The 16668-nt window shown below is 36.0% G+C and overlaps 1 protein-coding gene across 1 annotated transcript in view; it reads right to left on the reverse strand.

The window, feature by feature from the left end:
• Nucleotides 1-16668, reverse strand: part of LOC149801022 (putative E3 ubiquitin-protein ligase HERC1) — a 263061-nt gene that overhangs the window by 213843 nt on the left and 32550 nt on the right. The window contains exons 12-14 of the mRNA XM_089955047.1: nt 8692-8826; nt 8080-8245; nt 2104-2229 (exon numbers count right to left, since the gene is read on the reverse strand). Of these exons, the coding sequence (XP_089811173.1) occupies nt 2104-2229; nt 8080-8245; nt 8692-8826 (427 nt within the window). The remainder of the gene's footprint in view (nt 1-2103; nt 2230-8079; nt 8246-8691; nt 8827-16668) is intronic.

Consider the following 16668-nt stretch of genomic DNA (forward strand, 5'->3'; position numbering starts at 1 on the left):
CAAGACGACACACTAGCAACCTGTGCAGGCAAGTACAAAAGTGTGTCAATTTTTAAGACAATGTTGTAATTCTACAGTAGATAGAATGACTTTGTCTGTGAAAGAAAGGAGTAACAAAAAGCTGGAAATATAGCTGGAGTTTGCTTCCCTGAGAACAGAAACTTGCTCTAATGTTGAATATCTTCCAAAAAATTCATTGAATATGGCTTGTGACGTCCGCATGCTACCATGTACAAGCAGACATAGTAACTAAGGAACACAAAAGATTTGGCACCAATCCCTATATCAAAGGAAAATCACTGTCTGATTATTGCTACATACATAGCCAGATAACATTTTGCTCCATAGCTAACATTTTCTCGTGGAGGGCAGGAATTGCAAAGTAATGGTACTACTCTTCTAAGGTATCATGATTTAGTAACATATTTGAAGAAACATTCTGCCGAAATAATATTTAAGGAAATGATTAAATCTAACTGTTAACATAATTTTCTATACTTGGTCATGTTGCCACTAATCTGCTCCATAACAAATGCAGTAACCATAATCCTGGTTAGAGCTAGTTGCATATTTTGCAGTGCACACTCTCAGAATGTTACAATGGTTCATTCAATTTAATATTTACATCTGAGGTTTACAAATATTTCAATCTACACCCTAAGATAGCATGAATTCAAAAATTGAGTCACCAAGAGTTAGATTAGGTTAGGTTCTAATTTCATGATTAACACCTCAAAACATGGCACAATTAAATGAGTCAAATGTCAGGCTCATTATTCAGCACTGACATATACTCATCAAAACATTTAAAAATCATTGTGCCCTAATGATTACTACAGACTCAAGAAGTTGCATTACATGGCAAATCTGATACTAGCATTTATAACTTGAGATATTCAGGATAAAGTGAGATTCATAGATGATCCTAGCATTTTAAGGCAGGAAGGAGGAAAGAAAGGAAAAATGTATTTATTTACTTATTTACTGTCACAGTCATTAAAGGTTTAATCATCAAGCTCTATACTGCCAACTCTCATAGAATTTTTCATGAAGCTTAGCTAAAAGAAGAATGGACTTCTGCACTGATTTAGTCTGTGAGGTCCGATAATATTTCAATTTGGAACAAGAAAACACCAAGAAACATAAAAGAACAAATGCTGAATGTACAACAGAGTAACTTTCTGCCTAAATTTTGTTTATTATGTCACAAATAGTTTTTTTTTAAAATGCTGTTGTTTAAAAATGCATAACAAATATTTTTGTTCATCAAGAACATGGAAATTTGGTCCTTAAATATGGAAGTATTAAACTTCAAAGTTTTATTTGTGCTTAACAGTCTCTCATTTTCTTCACAAATAAGTTTTGCATTTCATCTGTATTTAACAAGAGTCATTAAATGGTACATTAAATGTCAGTGTGACTTGCGAAGGAAAATGGTTTCCACAAAATAACTCAAGCCCTATGACAAAAACAATGATCAAACTTTGTGAATGACTTGCATCTGAGACAGGAACTTCAAGGGTACCTACTGATGTTGGGGTGAATAGGTCAAAGGTCATGGTGAGCAAGACCTGCAACATTTTGTGCCTTTTGCCTTGAGCAAATTGTTTGGATGATTTGCATTTGAGACCAGGAAGACACCTATTAATGAGGCAGAGCATATTATTTAGTATTGCTAGGCAACTAGGCAACATTGCCTAGTGATAACAAAATGGTTCTTGGGTTAAATGGGTACTATGTCATTTAATATCTGAGTAAATAACCAATGAAAGCTGGTTTTACATACAAGAAATTCAGCAGTAATATTTACCACATGGCAGGCATTCATGAAAAATGGTGCCCATAAAATAAATGAAGTTTAAAACCTTAACACAAAATGACTGATTATAAATGAATAATGCCATCCTGCCACTTAAAATGAGATACCTATGTCTACAAAATGTAAGGAAAACAAATAAACTCTAATAACTATGGTTTGACTATTTCCAAATCTTTTAAACTTAAGATGATTACCCCAGCCCATAAATTAAATCAAGTGTAAATCAAAATAGACTTCAGTAAATAAGCTTCAATGTTTTCTACATCTGTTATATCATCACTTACCTGTCCTTTTGTAAGTGTTTCCCAATTCCCTGGACTACTGGGGAGCAGTGTATGCAACAGTTCCATTCTCTCTCTCAAGGAAGGAAGAAGCAGAGAGGCTCCGATTGACAAAGTTTCTGTCACAGCCTAAGTATGATTAAACAAGCCAGACCATAATGGGTAAATACCAGAAAGGAAATTTACTAGTAAATTATGTTTCACCAAAAATACTTACCCAATCACATTAACATTAGGAAATTACTCTCTGCTACCTCCAAATCCAGCCCTCCTTGAATGGAAAAAAGAACACCTTTACCCTCAATACTTCATATAGATGAAGGGAAGTAATTTTTTTAGATTAACTACTCTTGTCCCAGTCAGGTGTCCATCTGTATCATGGATGTTACCAATTTAAGCTTGGGCAAAACCTATAAGAGGATGCTTGCATTTGCAGGGAACAGTGGGAGGGATTATTAGTAATGTGACTGGTTAAGTATTTTCTGAGAAACATAATGTACTAAAAAAACGTCCTTTCTCCATCAAATATATTATCTGATCACATTAACATTAGTAAATTAGTTAAAAGGTGAGGAAATGCTTGAGCATCCAATCTCAATCCATGTCACCCTGTAGGACCATGATGTCTGCTCTAATGAAAAGGATAAAAAAATTCCAACATGAAGTTACCACAAAGATTGATCATTTATTCACATGCAAGTGGAATCCCTAAGGGTTCCTTCGCCTGGCTATTGCCTGATATGTAAAAGTTTCCAGGGAAAGTCCAGCAAAAGTTGCATGCTCATGACTGGGGCTGAGATTATGTTATTATGAACTAGGCATGGAAACTGTCTGGGCTGTTAAAAGTGGACCAACAAGATTCATCTCTCTCTTTTTTGAGATGATGTAATGCAAATAAAAGGTGTGCAAAGTTCACTAAGCATTCCAGCCAACTGACTCCATTACATAAATGACTCATGAAGATTTTGGGTCATGAAATTTGCATTATTTCCATGAGTCTGGACTTTGAACATAATGTCTCAATTTGAAATGTAATGGAGTCGGTTGGCTGGAATGTTTAGTGAACTTTGCACACCTTTTATTTGTATGACACAAGATCTTGTAAGAGTTCCGAGCATGCCAACTAATAACAAACCTTAGACAAATGGTCAACATCTGTGGAGTTATGTCTTGCTTTCCTGGCTTAAGTCGTCTGAAAAACCATTGACAGACATGGAGGATATTCACTGTGCACTTCAAACAGATTGAAGGCACAAGCTGAATGAATGGGTGTAGACAGCTCATGCCTCTGGGTCTAGGCATGGACAGACAAGGGTTAGCAGTTTATTACTACACCTCATCATGAAGGTCTAGCATTGGTTGGTCCTACAGGGTGCAAATTTGATGAAAGAAACTTTATTTCACTTCTCCCTCCTGGTCTGCCAGCAGAAGATGTGTGTGTGTGTGTCTTTTTAATGCAGCTTTAACAATTTTTCAGTCATATCATTACAACATCTCGGTCAGGGTTTGAACCCACAAGCTCCCGCATTTGAGGCAGACATTCTAACCACTAGGTCACCAGATCAGTTCAGCAGAAGGTAGGGGAATAAGGCTGCCTATAATTCACCTGGCCACAACACACTGCCACTGTTACTCTGCAGTCTTTCTTTGATCATCATCTCTTTTCTGGTATGCTTGATGGGGTCATGCACAAATAGAGGATGGTATAGAGAGCTAAAGATGCAACTCCTGTGCTGCATGCTTTCTCGCCTTCTTAATTTGACCCAAACAAAAGGTGCTGGGTCACTGTATTATGGGATTTATGAGAAGATGGCAGGAAAGCAACTCTTCTTATCAAGTCAAGGTTACAAAAGGCTGTTAAGGTATTCACTATCATGAAGTATGTAGCCCTACTGACTACCTTTACAATACAGCATACCAAGTCCTAGGGATGGCCTTCTCAGCCAGATGAAAAAAAGCATGAAATGCAAGATCAAGTATGAGGAAGCTGACAATGTTTCTGACCAACTTAAATGTGGTGATAAACACTTGTCTGTCCACTTTCATAACATAGCAATGCAGATATGTTGACAGCAGTGATACCCTTGTCCAGACTAGGTAATCCAAATAATAATCATTGTTGTGTCATTTGTACCAGTGTGGTGAGAAAGTTGCAATCAAATGACTTGCCAAAAAGAAGGCCTGTGAATTATCAATATCACATATTTTATCAAACAGACATCCAGTAATTCATGACTGTTGTGGTAAAATGATCAATGATGGATGCTTGTCATCTTCATCAACAGCCACCAGGGCTTTCACCTTGTATATAGTACTGACTAATGGTGGAGGAGGGTATTTCCACAGAGGCAACATTTTGAATATCTCTTCAATCACTGCCTTAAAATCAAATTCTGTCCTTTCCATGGTTAGATCAGAATGTTCGGACAAGTCAATGTCAGGCATACACACAAACTCCCCAGCTGACCATGGGGTTGTCCTCTTGTACGCTCTGTGTCGCAGGGTAAACCATTCCATATCCATACACATCAAATCAGCCCCATTTTCATTCAGGTCTAACTAAACATCACATCTTTAAGTGAAAATCCTATGTTCATATGACCATCCATTTATAAAGAATAATGATAACACGATTTTCAAGATGGCCACTATGTTGGTCATTTTGGATATCTGAGCAGCACCATTTTCATTTAGGACCAACTAGACCATGGGATGAATTCAGGTGTAAAGTTTCTTGGCAATCCTCCAAATAGTTTAGGAGCAGCTCCAACAACTTTGTGCTAATGAACAGATCAACAACAGACCACCCCATAACCTCTTTTGGTCTCTTCTGTTCTATGACCAGTTGAGCTAAAAACAAAAGAAGTGCATATAACAAATATACAAATTGATTATAAACTGCAATAGACATTTTGGACACACTGTTTGCAGAGGTAAGCAAAAGTTTAAACAGGCAACACCTGGGATAAGAGTTACCACCTCGTGGGTAAAAAACAAAGTTTATCTGAAAGAGTTATTTACCTTAGTCTGCATGTTATATAGTCTGAAAGATTTTTTTTTCTTCTTTCAGGGAGGACTGGATTCAGGGAGCAGAGACTATCTATCAATCGTTAATGTGATCAAACAATGTATTTGACAGAGAAAGAAGGCTTCTTATGGTTAAAAAAGATAATGAAAGAAAACATTCAAAGTCAAAAATCTGTACATCTCTTAGAAAAAAGTTTAATTTTTACTTTTGGACTCTTTTACTAAATGTAAAGTAAAAGAAGTGGTGTTTTCATAAATTTTGTACACTTATATATAAATTCACACAAATGATCGAAAAGTTAAGAAAACTATTTGTTAATTTATGCTGAGATTTAGCATGGCAATGAAATAAACAAATAAACAGCCAGAATAGTGATGTTTTTTTAAGTAAACTAGTCCTGAACAAATTGATATAAACAATATCTGCTCAGTCTTTGAAAGAACTTTTAGCATTATTCCACTCCCTAAAAGAGATTTTAGAGATTCATATGGAACAATTAATAATAACAATAATAATAATAGTCATGAGCATTTCAAAGGTCAAAGAGACTGATGCTCTATTGGGTGAAAAGAATATCAAGGAATTCGTGAAAAGACCTTTTCTTCATTTTAACTTTCAAAATTAGCTGTTGTGGTGGACATAATGGAGGTAAAATCATAAGGGCTGGCAGGTCTGTGTCAGATTCCCACCATTTTCCATGGTTCCCATGCTTTTTTAAAGAAAAATGTCCAGGTTTTCTCTAGAATGAAATTCATTTTTTCAAGGCTGACTTATAACCATTACTTTCGAATCAAAGAACATTTTAGGTTTAAAAATAGGCATTGCTCAATCAAAAGCTGTTTATATTTCAAGACTCTCCCATAGCATCCGAATCAGACGTATGACCATGTACTAAACTACAAAACATATCACAATAAACAAGTATGACTACTGAAAATTCATGTAAATTTGCATGTTAAGTCATTTCAAGTTACAGAATAAAAATGTTAACTTTACTTTGCTGAACTGCATTATGTTGGTAAGAGTAAACAATAAAAGAATGAACAACTGAAATTGGTTTTGTTTTACTTTCAAACTCTTAATTCTAGAGAAATCAGAATAATCAGCTGTAAATCAAGATAGCAATGTTTCAAGTAGAATATCTATTAAGTGATATAGCATTTAATTATAGAAAATAAATGTTATTAGTGTCATCAAATTCAAACCCATATACAAGTATCAATATGCTCCCTCTATGGTTCACAACAATGAGATTATCAGCTGATATAGTATGTCAATTTGGTCAACTATTAGGTTGGTAGATTTCTATATATTTAATAATGTTTGATAGTAAAATTCACTGCAAAGGCGAGATGTAGCCAAGGTTACTACTGCCAATAAAATCAACATCCTGTATTCTTTGCTAACTACCAAATAATACACTTGATCACAATATATTTTCAATAACTTTAGATATCAAAATGGAAACTGAAGTTACGCTGTATTATTTATCTCTAAAACTGAACGAGATCATGCATCACTGACATGTTGGCTTGTTTTGATGCTCGACTGTAATAAAAACAAACTGATTTGGAGCTGTCTGTGGACTAGTAGACAAATCAAACTGACAGAGTTTTTTTAAATTAAATATACAAATATGTTTATGGAATGCACCCAAATGATCCATACTGTAAACTCTGATTACTCTGGTAAGAACTCAATAAACTGAACTCATGCTCAGTTCAAATATGACTCAGTTATGTTTCTGTCATGAACTGGTGGTAGAAAATACCCCGTTTTTCCCCTGAATATTTGCAAAATTCAAGGACTTTTGGAAACAAATCTATCATAGCTACAGACTTTCTTTTAATTTCACAGTGGCATGGAAACCATGACTGTCATTTTGGACAAAGCAGACATCATCAGAAGTCTTTTGGTCAAAACCTTAGGTCATAATGATCATATATTTAGGGGGAGTATTAACAACAAGATTTTCAAGACATCCAATGTGGCATCCATAATGGATGTATGACTAGCACCATGACCAATTAGTATCATAAGAAGTCTGCTGGAGAAAACTCATGTTGATATAGCCATCCATTTAGAGAAGTAGAGAATAACAATATTTTCAACATAACCACCATGGTGGCCATAATGAGGGTTAGTCAATTTGATTTAAGACCAACAAGACACCACAAGAACTCTTCTGATGAAAACCCTATGTCAAAATGACTTTCCATTTAAGAGGAGTACCCAAAAGACCAGATTTCAAAATGGCCAGATATTGGACATCAGATCAGCACCATTTTAATGTAGGATCAACATAACTTATGAAGCTTTTTAGTGAAACCCATGCAATATGACCATTCATTCAGGAGGAGTAGTGATAACAAAATTTTCAAGCTAGCCACTGTGGCAACCACATTAGACATCGGATCAGCACCATTTTCATTTAGGACAAACTAAATTTCACAGGTAGTGTAAGCATCTTGTAAATATGACTTTCCATTCTGGAGGAGTACTGATAAGATTTCAAGATAGTCAGTGTTGCGGACATATCTGACCTCAGATTGGCACCATATTTATTGCAGACCAACTAGACATCACAAAAAAGTCTTCTGGTGAAAATATGATGTAAATATTACTTTCTGTTCAGTAGGAGTAATGATAACTAGATTTTCAAGATGGCCAATGTGGCGGCCATATGCCATTTTCATTCAGAACCAACTAGACAGTGGGCAGAATGTGTATGCAAAGTTTCATGGCAATAGTCCAGATAGTACAGACAGAGCAGTGATAACAAACTTGTGCTAATAGATGGACAGACAACAGATGACAGACAATAAACATCGGACAACAGACTATCACATAAGCTCTTATGGTTTATGACCAGCAGAGCTAATAATAACAACAAAATAACCTCCTCTTTTTCTATCATGAACAAAATATTTCAGAAGTGATGTGTATCTTACATTTTGTATGGAATCAGGGGTGTTCGTGTCGACCATCCTAAAGAGGAGATTTCTAAGGGGTTTGGCTTGCTCTCCAAGTACATCCACTGTCATGTTTCCTGTTATTGCAAGGGATAAATGGGTACACAGGACTCTAAGGCACAGAAGGACAAAATAGTGATGATCCCTAGAATAAAAAGAAGCAAATTTACAGTTTAGTACACAGGAGTGTTTGATCTTCTTACTGAAAATATATCAATTGTTCTCCTCCTAATCTCAGAGTAAACTTGGGTAACTGTGTAGGCATGTATAATTTTCTAACAAATTTCAAATTAAAATGGGTTTTCTATTTAGTTGAGTATCATAATCTCTAGCAGAAAAATCCTGAGAGCTGAAAACATGGATACATTTCTGAAGTCACTATTCACACTGTAATGTAACATTACCAACAATTAGACTTTAGGCTATTGCCAAAACTTTTAAAATGGTGCATCAGAAAATGCATTTACAACAATATAATCACCAAAGTATGTTAGAAGATCTCAAAACTTTGAACAGTTATTCCCACCATGGGATGGTACAATGAGAAAGGCAATCAATTCACAACTTATTACAATTTCTTTTTTCTCTTACTCTTGTGTTGGAAATGGTGGAGGTGACTGAGGACTGTCAAAGCCGTCACAGTACCGCTCCAAAAAAGTCCGCAAAATAGAAAATGTTGCCTCTTGAATATCAACACAGAATGGCCTGTTCCATGTCATTACAGGTCTGAAATCAAGGAGATAATGTATTAGCTTAAACGATTATGGATATTCTATTTAAATCTACATGAATCTACATGAGAGATGAGACACCACTATTCTTTTCGAGGGCCCCCAAGTAACTGACTGGTATAAAGCACTCACCATTCTGGATCACTGGAATCTCACCTCTGTCTGCATGGGTTCAAGTCTCAGGATCTGCTAATGTGGGTACATGAGAAAGCTTGCCAGTAGCTTCTCGTGGGTTGGTGGTTCTTCCTAGGGTTTTCCAGGGTTTTTTCTCCTCCAGTTATACTGGCCGCCATGTATAGCCTATCGTGTGCTGAAAATGGCATTAAACCCTACCACAACAACAATACTTTTTGATGTACCAATACTATATAAGAAATAAAATCATACCAATAAAAACTGAAGACAGAATAAATTTCTGACTTCACCCCAAGAAATCAACTGTTCCTTCAATGGACTCATAGTAGGGCTGTGAAGAATTTGCATGAATCTGCATAAAGTCTGTTTCATCCTCCTTTTAATTGTTTTTTTAATTGCCAAGTAATGAAATCATCTCAGTTATCATTGTAAAATTCCAATACATCATAGTTCATGAAAGACATTCTTATATGCCTGAGTTAATATGTTTACAAGTGCAGTACAAACTTTGTCACAGACCTGATATCATAGATAATAAAAAAAATCACTGAACTTGTCTCTGATACTGTCAAAACAGAGCCACATATTGCACAAGTCAATGTGCTCAAAAGCACAATGAAGTACACAAATACAAACTGACTTCTTACCTGATCCCAAGGATGAGTAGGTTTGTTTTTCAAACTTGCTTATAATAGCATGGACATGTAGGTGGTCAGACCTGCACTATTTTATTAATGACTAATTACATATAGCATGAGATGTTAATAAACCCTTTTTTACTGCCACCAGTTATTCAAGAGTAGTAATAATGAGATTTGTTTGATAGCCATAATAAATGTCATGTTGGAAGTTAGAACCTGCTATTGTTATGGCGTTTTAGTGAAAACTCCCTTTTGAGGCACAACCCTTTCAGATGCAGCCATCATATTTTCAAGATATTTCAAGTGCTTTAATGTAAACACCACATTGGCACAATAACCTGTTCTGAAGGAGAAGATTGTCATGATGGCCACAGGACATAATTTTGGTAATGGCAACCCTGAACAGATTTCCAAGGTGACTAATTGATACTTTGTACATAAGAGAGAATGTTCATGGCATGTAAAATACTTTGGAAACCGTTTGTTAACACAATTGGTGTCAGTCAACACATCTTTTGATGCTAATAAGTGTCAAGGAAAGTACTACTAGTTACAGTGAAATATAGTTTAGTTTACTTCTGCCAGTGAGCACCATTTACTTGTACCATCATTAAAATAATCCACTGTGAAAATGAGCAAACATGGAGCTCACAATATTCCAGTTTATTTAATGTGTTTTGATCAAAACATACCTTTTTATCATTACATTTGCTCCTAGGTTTTCAAAGAGATTTTTAAAATTAAAAAAAAAAACAAGGAGTTCTCCAATAAATTCAAGACTTTTTTCTGGGAAAAATGAGTTTTCAAGGACCAAGCCCAACTTTAAGGACTTTTCAAAGACTGTATGAACTGTGTAGCTCAACAAATATGAATATATGCTCCACAAGAAAGTTAGTAAAAAGCATCCTGATTTAGTATAACAACCTGTGACAATGCCTTGCTACTACCTAAGAAGCTTTGTTGTTTTGGTGGAGCCTGTTAGTTTCTTACTGCGCTCTAATGGTTTGATGTGTCAACACAGGTCATATCTTCCACTGAGGCTGATGTTAACATCAAATTCACATACTTTTGTAATAAAAAAATTCCATCTCCAAATGGAAAAAATTCTGGACTGGACGGAGTTCTGACTTTTCCCAATTCACTAGGAAGCCTGGATGATGTAAAAGAGAGAGATCTTTCCTGCCTTGGGGGTAAAATAGAACTTACCATATGTTTCTGGAGGATATCATCCAGGTACATTGCTGTTGTTGTAGATGACATTGATCAGAATAGGGTGACAATGTTATTCATAAAAGCACAAGAACTGATCTTGAGGCTAAAGGGAGAACTTTTAACTGATAAACAGTGTTGTAGTTAGCAAAACAGAGAAAATGTTCATGACATGGGGTGGATAGGGATGTGAAAACATGTCAGTCAGATCAAGACTGACAGCATACTTGTCCCATCGAACAGAGCAGTGGATTGAATTCGCCATCTCCATCTTGAATTGGGAGCAGTTACTCAAGTCGATCATGGGTCTTAATTTGCTATTTGCTTTCTGAAAAATAAACAGCCTTAAATATACCCCTGGTATTTTGGTCTTTGCACAAGCTCCACCACCCATTTTTTTGCATTCTTTTTATTTATTTTTGTTTTGTTTATAGTTACTGTATCTCCTGTTGTACAAAGGCATCCTTCTCCCAATCTGATGGTGCATGTGTGAAGAGAAGGGAGGAGTAGAGAAGGGGAAGGGGATTGTTGATGAACGAAACCCAAAGCCCCCTTTAAATTACCTGGATCACCCCCCACCACCCTGTTCTGAAGGAATAGGAAGATCCAGTGAGCTCAAAATTTGGTTTCTTGTCACCTCTATAGGACTGCTTCATATGGACTGATACTGGTGCATATGTGACTGAGAAGATACCCTGTCCTGAGGCAGCTTAACATCCTTTCACAGTGGCAGTGGCTGAGTGATTCCAAATACCCATGTGGGTGGAAAGGAGAGGTGGAGGGGCAGTTCCAGTTGCCTGCCTCCACACTTCCTCTAATCTTCCTCCAAAGTAACCATGTCCCAAACAGGGTTGTCCAGAAAGGAAGGGTATGAGAAGGTTTGAGCAATGTGGATTGTAGACATGCAACATGTTTATCAGGAGTAAATTGGCAGGACCAAAGTATTGGTCATGGTATGGTGAACAGCCCTGGTCAATGACCCCTGCAATCCTGGCCAACATCTCCTACCCTGTGGCTATTACAGGGTGTTCCCATCAAGTCAGAAAGGTGCCAATGAGGCCAAATTCAACAATGAAGGAGGTGCAACTACATTACAAACCAGCACTGATGGGCATGGAGCACATCTGTCTGCCTTATAAAAAAGACTTGCTAAAAATGAAGAGCTACTATATCCTTGTCAAGTGCTATGAGATCAGTATTTAAGGCATCTGTCACCTTAAGTCTATCCAATTCGAGAAGGAACCAGAACGATGGCATCTCTTCCTTCCCTGCAAGATATACCAATTCTTTAGAGTAGCAGTAGGGGTGGAGGGCATTCTGAAGTAGCCAACACCCTATAAATGTCCTCAACAGCAGCTTAAAAGCTGGTTGGATCTGAGTATGATGTGAAGGATGGTGGATTTGAAGGAGTTCCATCACACTCACTGTGCATCAAGGCCCAATCTGGGTCTGCTTGCAGCTCGGGAGAAGACATACCAGCTGGTTTGAAGACTCAATTCCATCCATATGAAAGCATCACTACCTCTTCCTTGTGGACAAGCAGTAAACATAACAGCACTGCCAGCTGGTTTGCCTGGTAAATGGTCAGCCTGGAAGCTGGCAGTATAAAAGATAGTCCAGCTATCACCTGTGCTGGCCACTTCAAAGGTCTGGATCAACAGGCAGATTTCTCAATGAAATCTTCATGATAGAATTGACTATTGCTTTGAACATGCATTTCATGCATTTAGTAAACATTTCTCTTGAAATGACACAATAAGAGAAAATAAAGCATAGATTAGCAAATCAGTATTTGACTAACTAGCTAAAATGGTAACCCAGACTTTCTCTGAACACGTATTAAAGACATTTGCATATATAGCATTTAAATGACATTCTGCTGAAACGACACAAGAAGAGATATCAAAGCATCAATTAGTAATTCATCAAATTACTAAATCACTAATATAAATATATTCCTCATAACTAATGAGGAAATCGAAAAAGAAGTTAGTGTCACATTCAAAACTTATAGACTATGCTTTGAACTTTAGCATTTCAAGTATTTAGTTGACCGTTTTACTGAAACTACACAAGAATGGAAAAACAAAGCATAAATTAGAAATGCAGCATGTTAATGACACTAAAATCAACTTCGTTATATAGAGAGCATGCAAAACAAGTCAAAGACATGCTAACTCATAATGAACTTACAGAGGTCAACAATAGCATGGTGTGACATGGTCTTAAAAGGACAAAGTCCCTAAAGGTGACAAAATCACTCAAATTTAGCAGAAATTGAAAAAAGAAAGAATACAACCTGCAGCAGAATGAATACCATATTTACTGTATACGTTAGGACACCATATTTGTTGGGACACCATAAATTAATTTTGAAAGTAATTGTTTGGTGCACTGTATGTTCTGGGACACTTTTTTTAGTTGTAAGCTGTTGGACACGTTTCAAATCATTTGAAAATTACATGTCGGAAAGTGCATTCCCACTGAATTTGCCTTTAAAAAAATATAAAACTGTACTTGAGATAACACCCTTTAATCCACTGCAGCATCATCTCATCAACACAACTGTTCTCCTGCACATGTATGATCCATTGTTTAGTTGCAGGAATATTTTTGTAAGCTTTTCTCATACCTTGAAAAATTATTGCTTGAGGCAACACATCACTTGAAGCAGAAACTGCAAGGACTAAAGTCAGATTTTGTCAAATCTGTACCAGTTGTGCTGACTCACACACTTCTGACCCAAAATCTTATCATCAGTCCGTCAAGGAATGAGATCAAAGTACACTATAATTTAATCCATGTTAATGATCATATTGTCAGCAAAATCATCTGCTTCTCTTCTGGTGTTCGACAGTTCATCAGAAGATTTTGTTTTCTCCCAATCTTCTGGGCAACACTGGGCCATGCACGAAGTCACTTTAAACATTGTTCCATTGTTTCAATTTATTTTCAAAATTCCTGTGAATACCTGTGAAAAGGAACCAAAGTTAGCTTCAATATCTTGGACATCTTTGTATATCAAAACAAAAACTATTTAGAAAATCAGCACACCTACAAGAATCCAAAGTCAGCTTCCAAGGTCGACTTGCTTTGCAATAACATAACGTTTGTATTTATATCCTTTAAAAAAACATGGCTTAAAAGTATCCAAAGTTGGCTTATGAGGTCAGCTTGCTTTGTAATAAAAATAACCTTTGTCTTTGATGTCCTGTTGGTAAGTTCAAAGAATTTACTGCTCACTGCCAGTTGTGTTTATTCACCACCCAGGTTTCTATGTGCTTGGCATCTGTAGTTATAGTTGATACAATGGGCATTCATTCTGCGGGTAAATAGCATACACAGCAATAACTTGCTTTAATGATACTTTTGTAACCCATGCTAGTGAAAAATTTGTCACTTGTACTCAAGTGAATGAATTTTAAAATAATGATTTTCATTTGCAAGATAGTGTCATATAGTGACCTGGATATAATTTAATCTTGGTTATTATGCACCTAACAACGGGTCGTGCATGAATGACATTTGTCTTCAAGATATCTGTTGATTTTCTCTCTTGTTTGCAAAATCACCTGCTTCTCTTCTGACCTTCATGAATTCATTAAATGATTTTTTTTTCTCCAAAACTTCTGGCCAACACTGCATCATTGATGTCCATACACAAAGCACTATATTGTGTCGCTTTAAAATTTGCACAAAGTCGCTTCGAAATTTGTTCCAAAGTTTCAATTAATTTTCAAAATTCCTGTGAATACCAGTGAAAAGGAACCAAAGTCAGCTTCCATTTCTCTGCTGTCTTTGTATATTAAAAAAAAAAAGAATCCCAAGTCAGCTTCCAAGGTCAGCTTGCTTTGCAATAAAATAACCTTTGTATTGATATCCTTTAGAAACAGAAAAACCTACTTCAATGTATCCAGAGTCGGCTTCCAAGATTGGCTTGCTTTGTAATAAAAATAACCTTTGTCTTTGATGTCCTGTCAGTAAGTTCAATGAATCAGTTTACTGCTCGCTGCCAGTTGTGTTTATTCACCACCTGGGCTTCTATGTGCTTGGCATCCACAGTTATAATTGATACAAATAGGCACTTATGTCTGCAGTAAATAGTATACACAGCAATAACTTGCTTTAATAATACTTTTGCAAGCTGTGCTAGCAAAAAGATTGTCACATGCACTCAAGTGAATAATGATATTTATTTGCGAGATACTGTCATATAGTTAACCTGGATGTAATTCAATCTTGGTTATTTTTCAACTAACACTGTATCACACATGAATGACAGCTGTCTTAAAGATATCGGTTGATTGACCTCTTGTTTGTGATTCTGTTGGATCCCGTTTTCAGTCAGATAACATATTAAAACCTTTGAGCACAACTAAACACGATTTCTTTCTCAATGTTCATATCAATGGACAACTTGTTGTGTGCTATCGGACATTAGTGATACACACTACAATATGGAAGCCTATGCTACATATACTGTGTTCATGAATATATTTTATTCTTTAATGCTTATGATGTAAAAAGGAATAAATGATAACAATACAAGGTTAGTTTCTTTTTTTTTATCAAATTAGTGTTTTGTTTATCTATTTGATTAAAACGTGCAGTGGGGAGGGGCACAAATTCAGTACAAATTTATCTCATTTCTTAAGTCTTGGAACTTATGACCTTGGTGAAAAAAAATGTCACCATAAGTACTGGGACAGGAAAATAATAATTATTTTATTGTGTCCCAATAAATGTGGTAAATATGGTAATCCAAACAACAGTTCAAAAACATTGGATGGTTCACAAAAATTGCTGAGATTTTTAGAGGATAAACTGTATGGTGTGATCAATATAGTAACAAAGCTAAAAACTAGTGACACCTAGTGGTGTCAAAGGGATGTAATGGACAACAGTTATTGCCATTTGTCTATTGGAAAAAGACAGGAAAAGATGATTTTTGACTTTTAGTAGGGCCGGATTTGTGAGGTACCAGACTAGCATTCCTAACCTAATGTGACTAGGGAACATATTCGAAGGAGTAATGAAAATGACCAAACAGAGCTAGCACTTATTTTATAAGTACACATCTTAAGTGAGGACAGTCATATATCAGTCATACACCCAAATAAAGGGAATTAAAAGTTCTTTTATCAATGCCTAAAATATACAAGGTCTTTTTTAAGTAGCCAGGACAACCAGTGAAGTAAACCTGGGAAATCCTTTTTCTTAAAAATCCAACCCTATGTAAAAGATGAAAATGTAGACACCTCCAATGCAAAAACCCTCATAAAGAATATCATCATATAAGCTTGAAAATGTCCTAAAGGTCAAGAAAACTTAAAAAGGTTCCATATTTGCAAAACTTATTGAGAAAGAAAGTTCAGCTCAAGTTCAAAGCCCACACATCTAATATAAGACTTAGTGTGCATCCACATCATCAAAATGTGGCAATCTAGTAGAGGGAACATAGTTTAGAAAAATCAATTTTTTTTATATTCTAGCTTTATTCAAATTAAAAGTTGGAGGCTGTCAAAGATTCAGGACTGTGAGCATCACCTTAAATTTTTTATAGCTCAAAACACTGAAATCTAGTCAAATCATATGTTACAATCTGCTGTCCTTTACTGGTTTCCAAGGCGATTCCTTCAGAGCACACAATGTATCCCCCCATGACCTTAAAAACAAGGTCAGTCACCATAACTTTATGAGGTCTTGGGGACCTCCTCAAGGCATCTAAATATCCAATTAGGATAAGTTCAACTGAATAGTATTTAGATATCTGACACAAACAGTGAGCTCCCGCACCCCAAAAGAAAAGAGTAGCACAAGTAACCTTGAAAATTACATAAATATCACTAAAA

This window comes from Sinohyriopsis cumingii, chromosome 4, assembly GCF_028554795.1.
Source record: "Sinohyriopsis cumingii isolate HCF-2022 chromosome 4, ASM2855479v2, whole genome shotgun sequence".
In the NCBI taxonomy this organism is placed as follows: Eukaryota; Metazoa; Mollusca; class Bivalvia; order Unionida; family Unionidae; genus Sinohyriopsis; species Sinohyriopsis cumingii.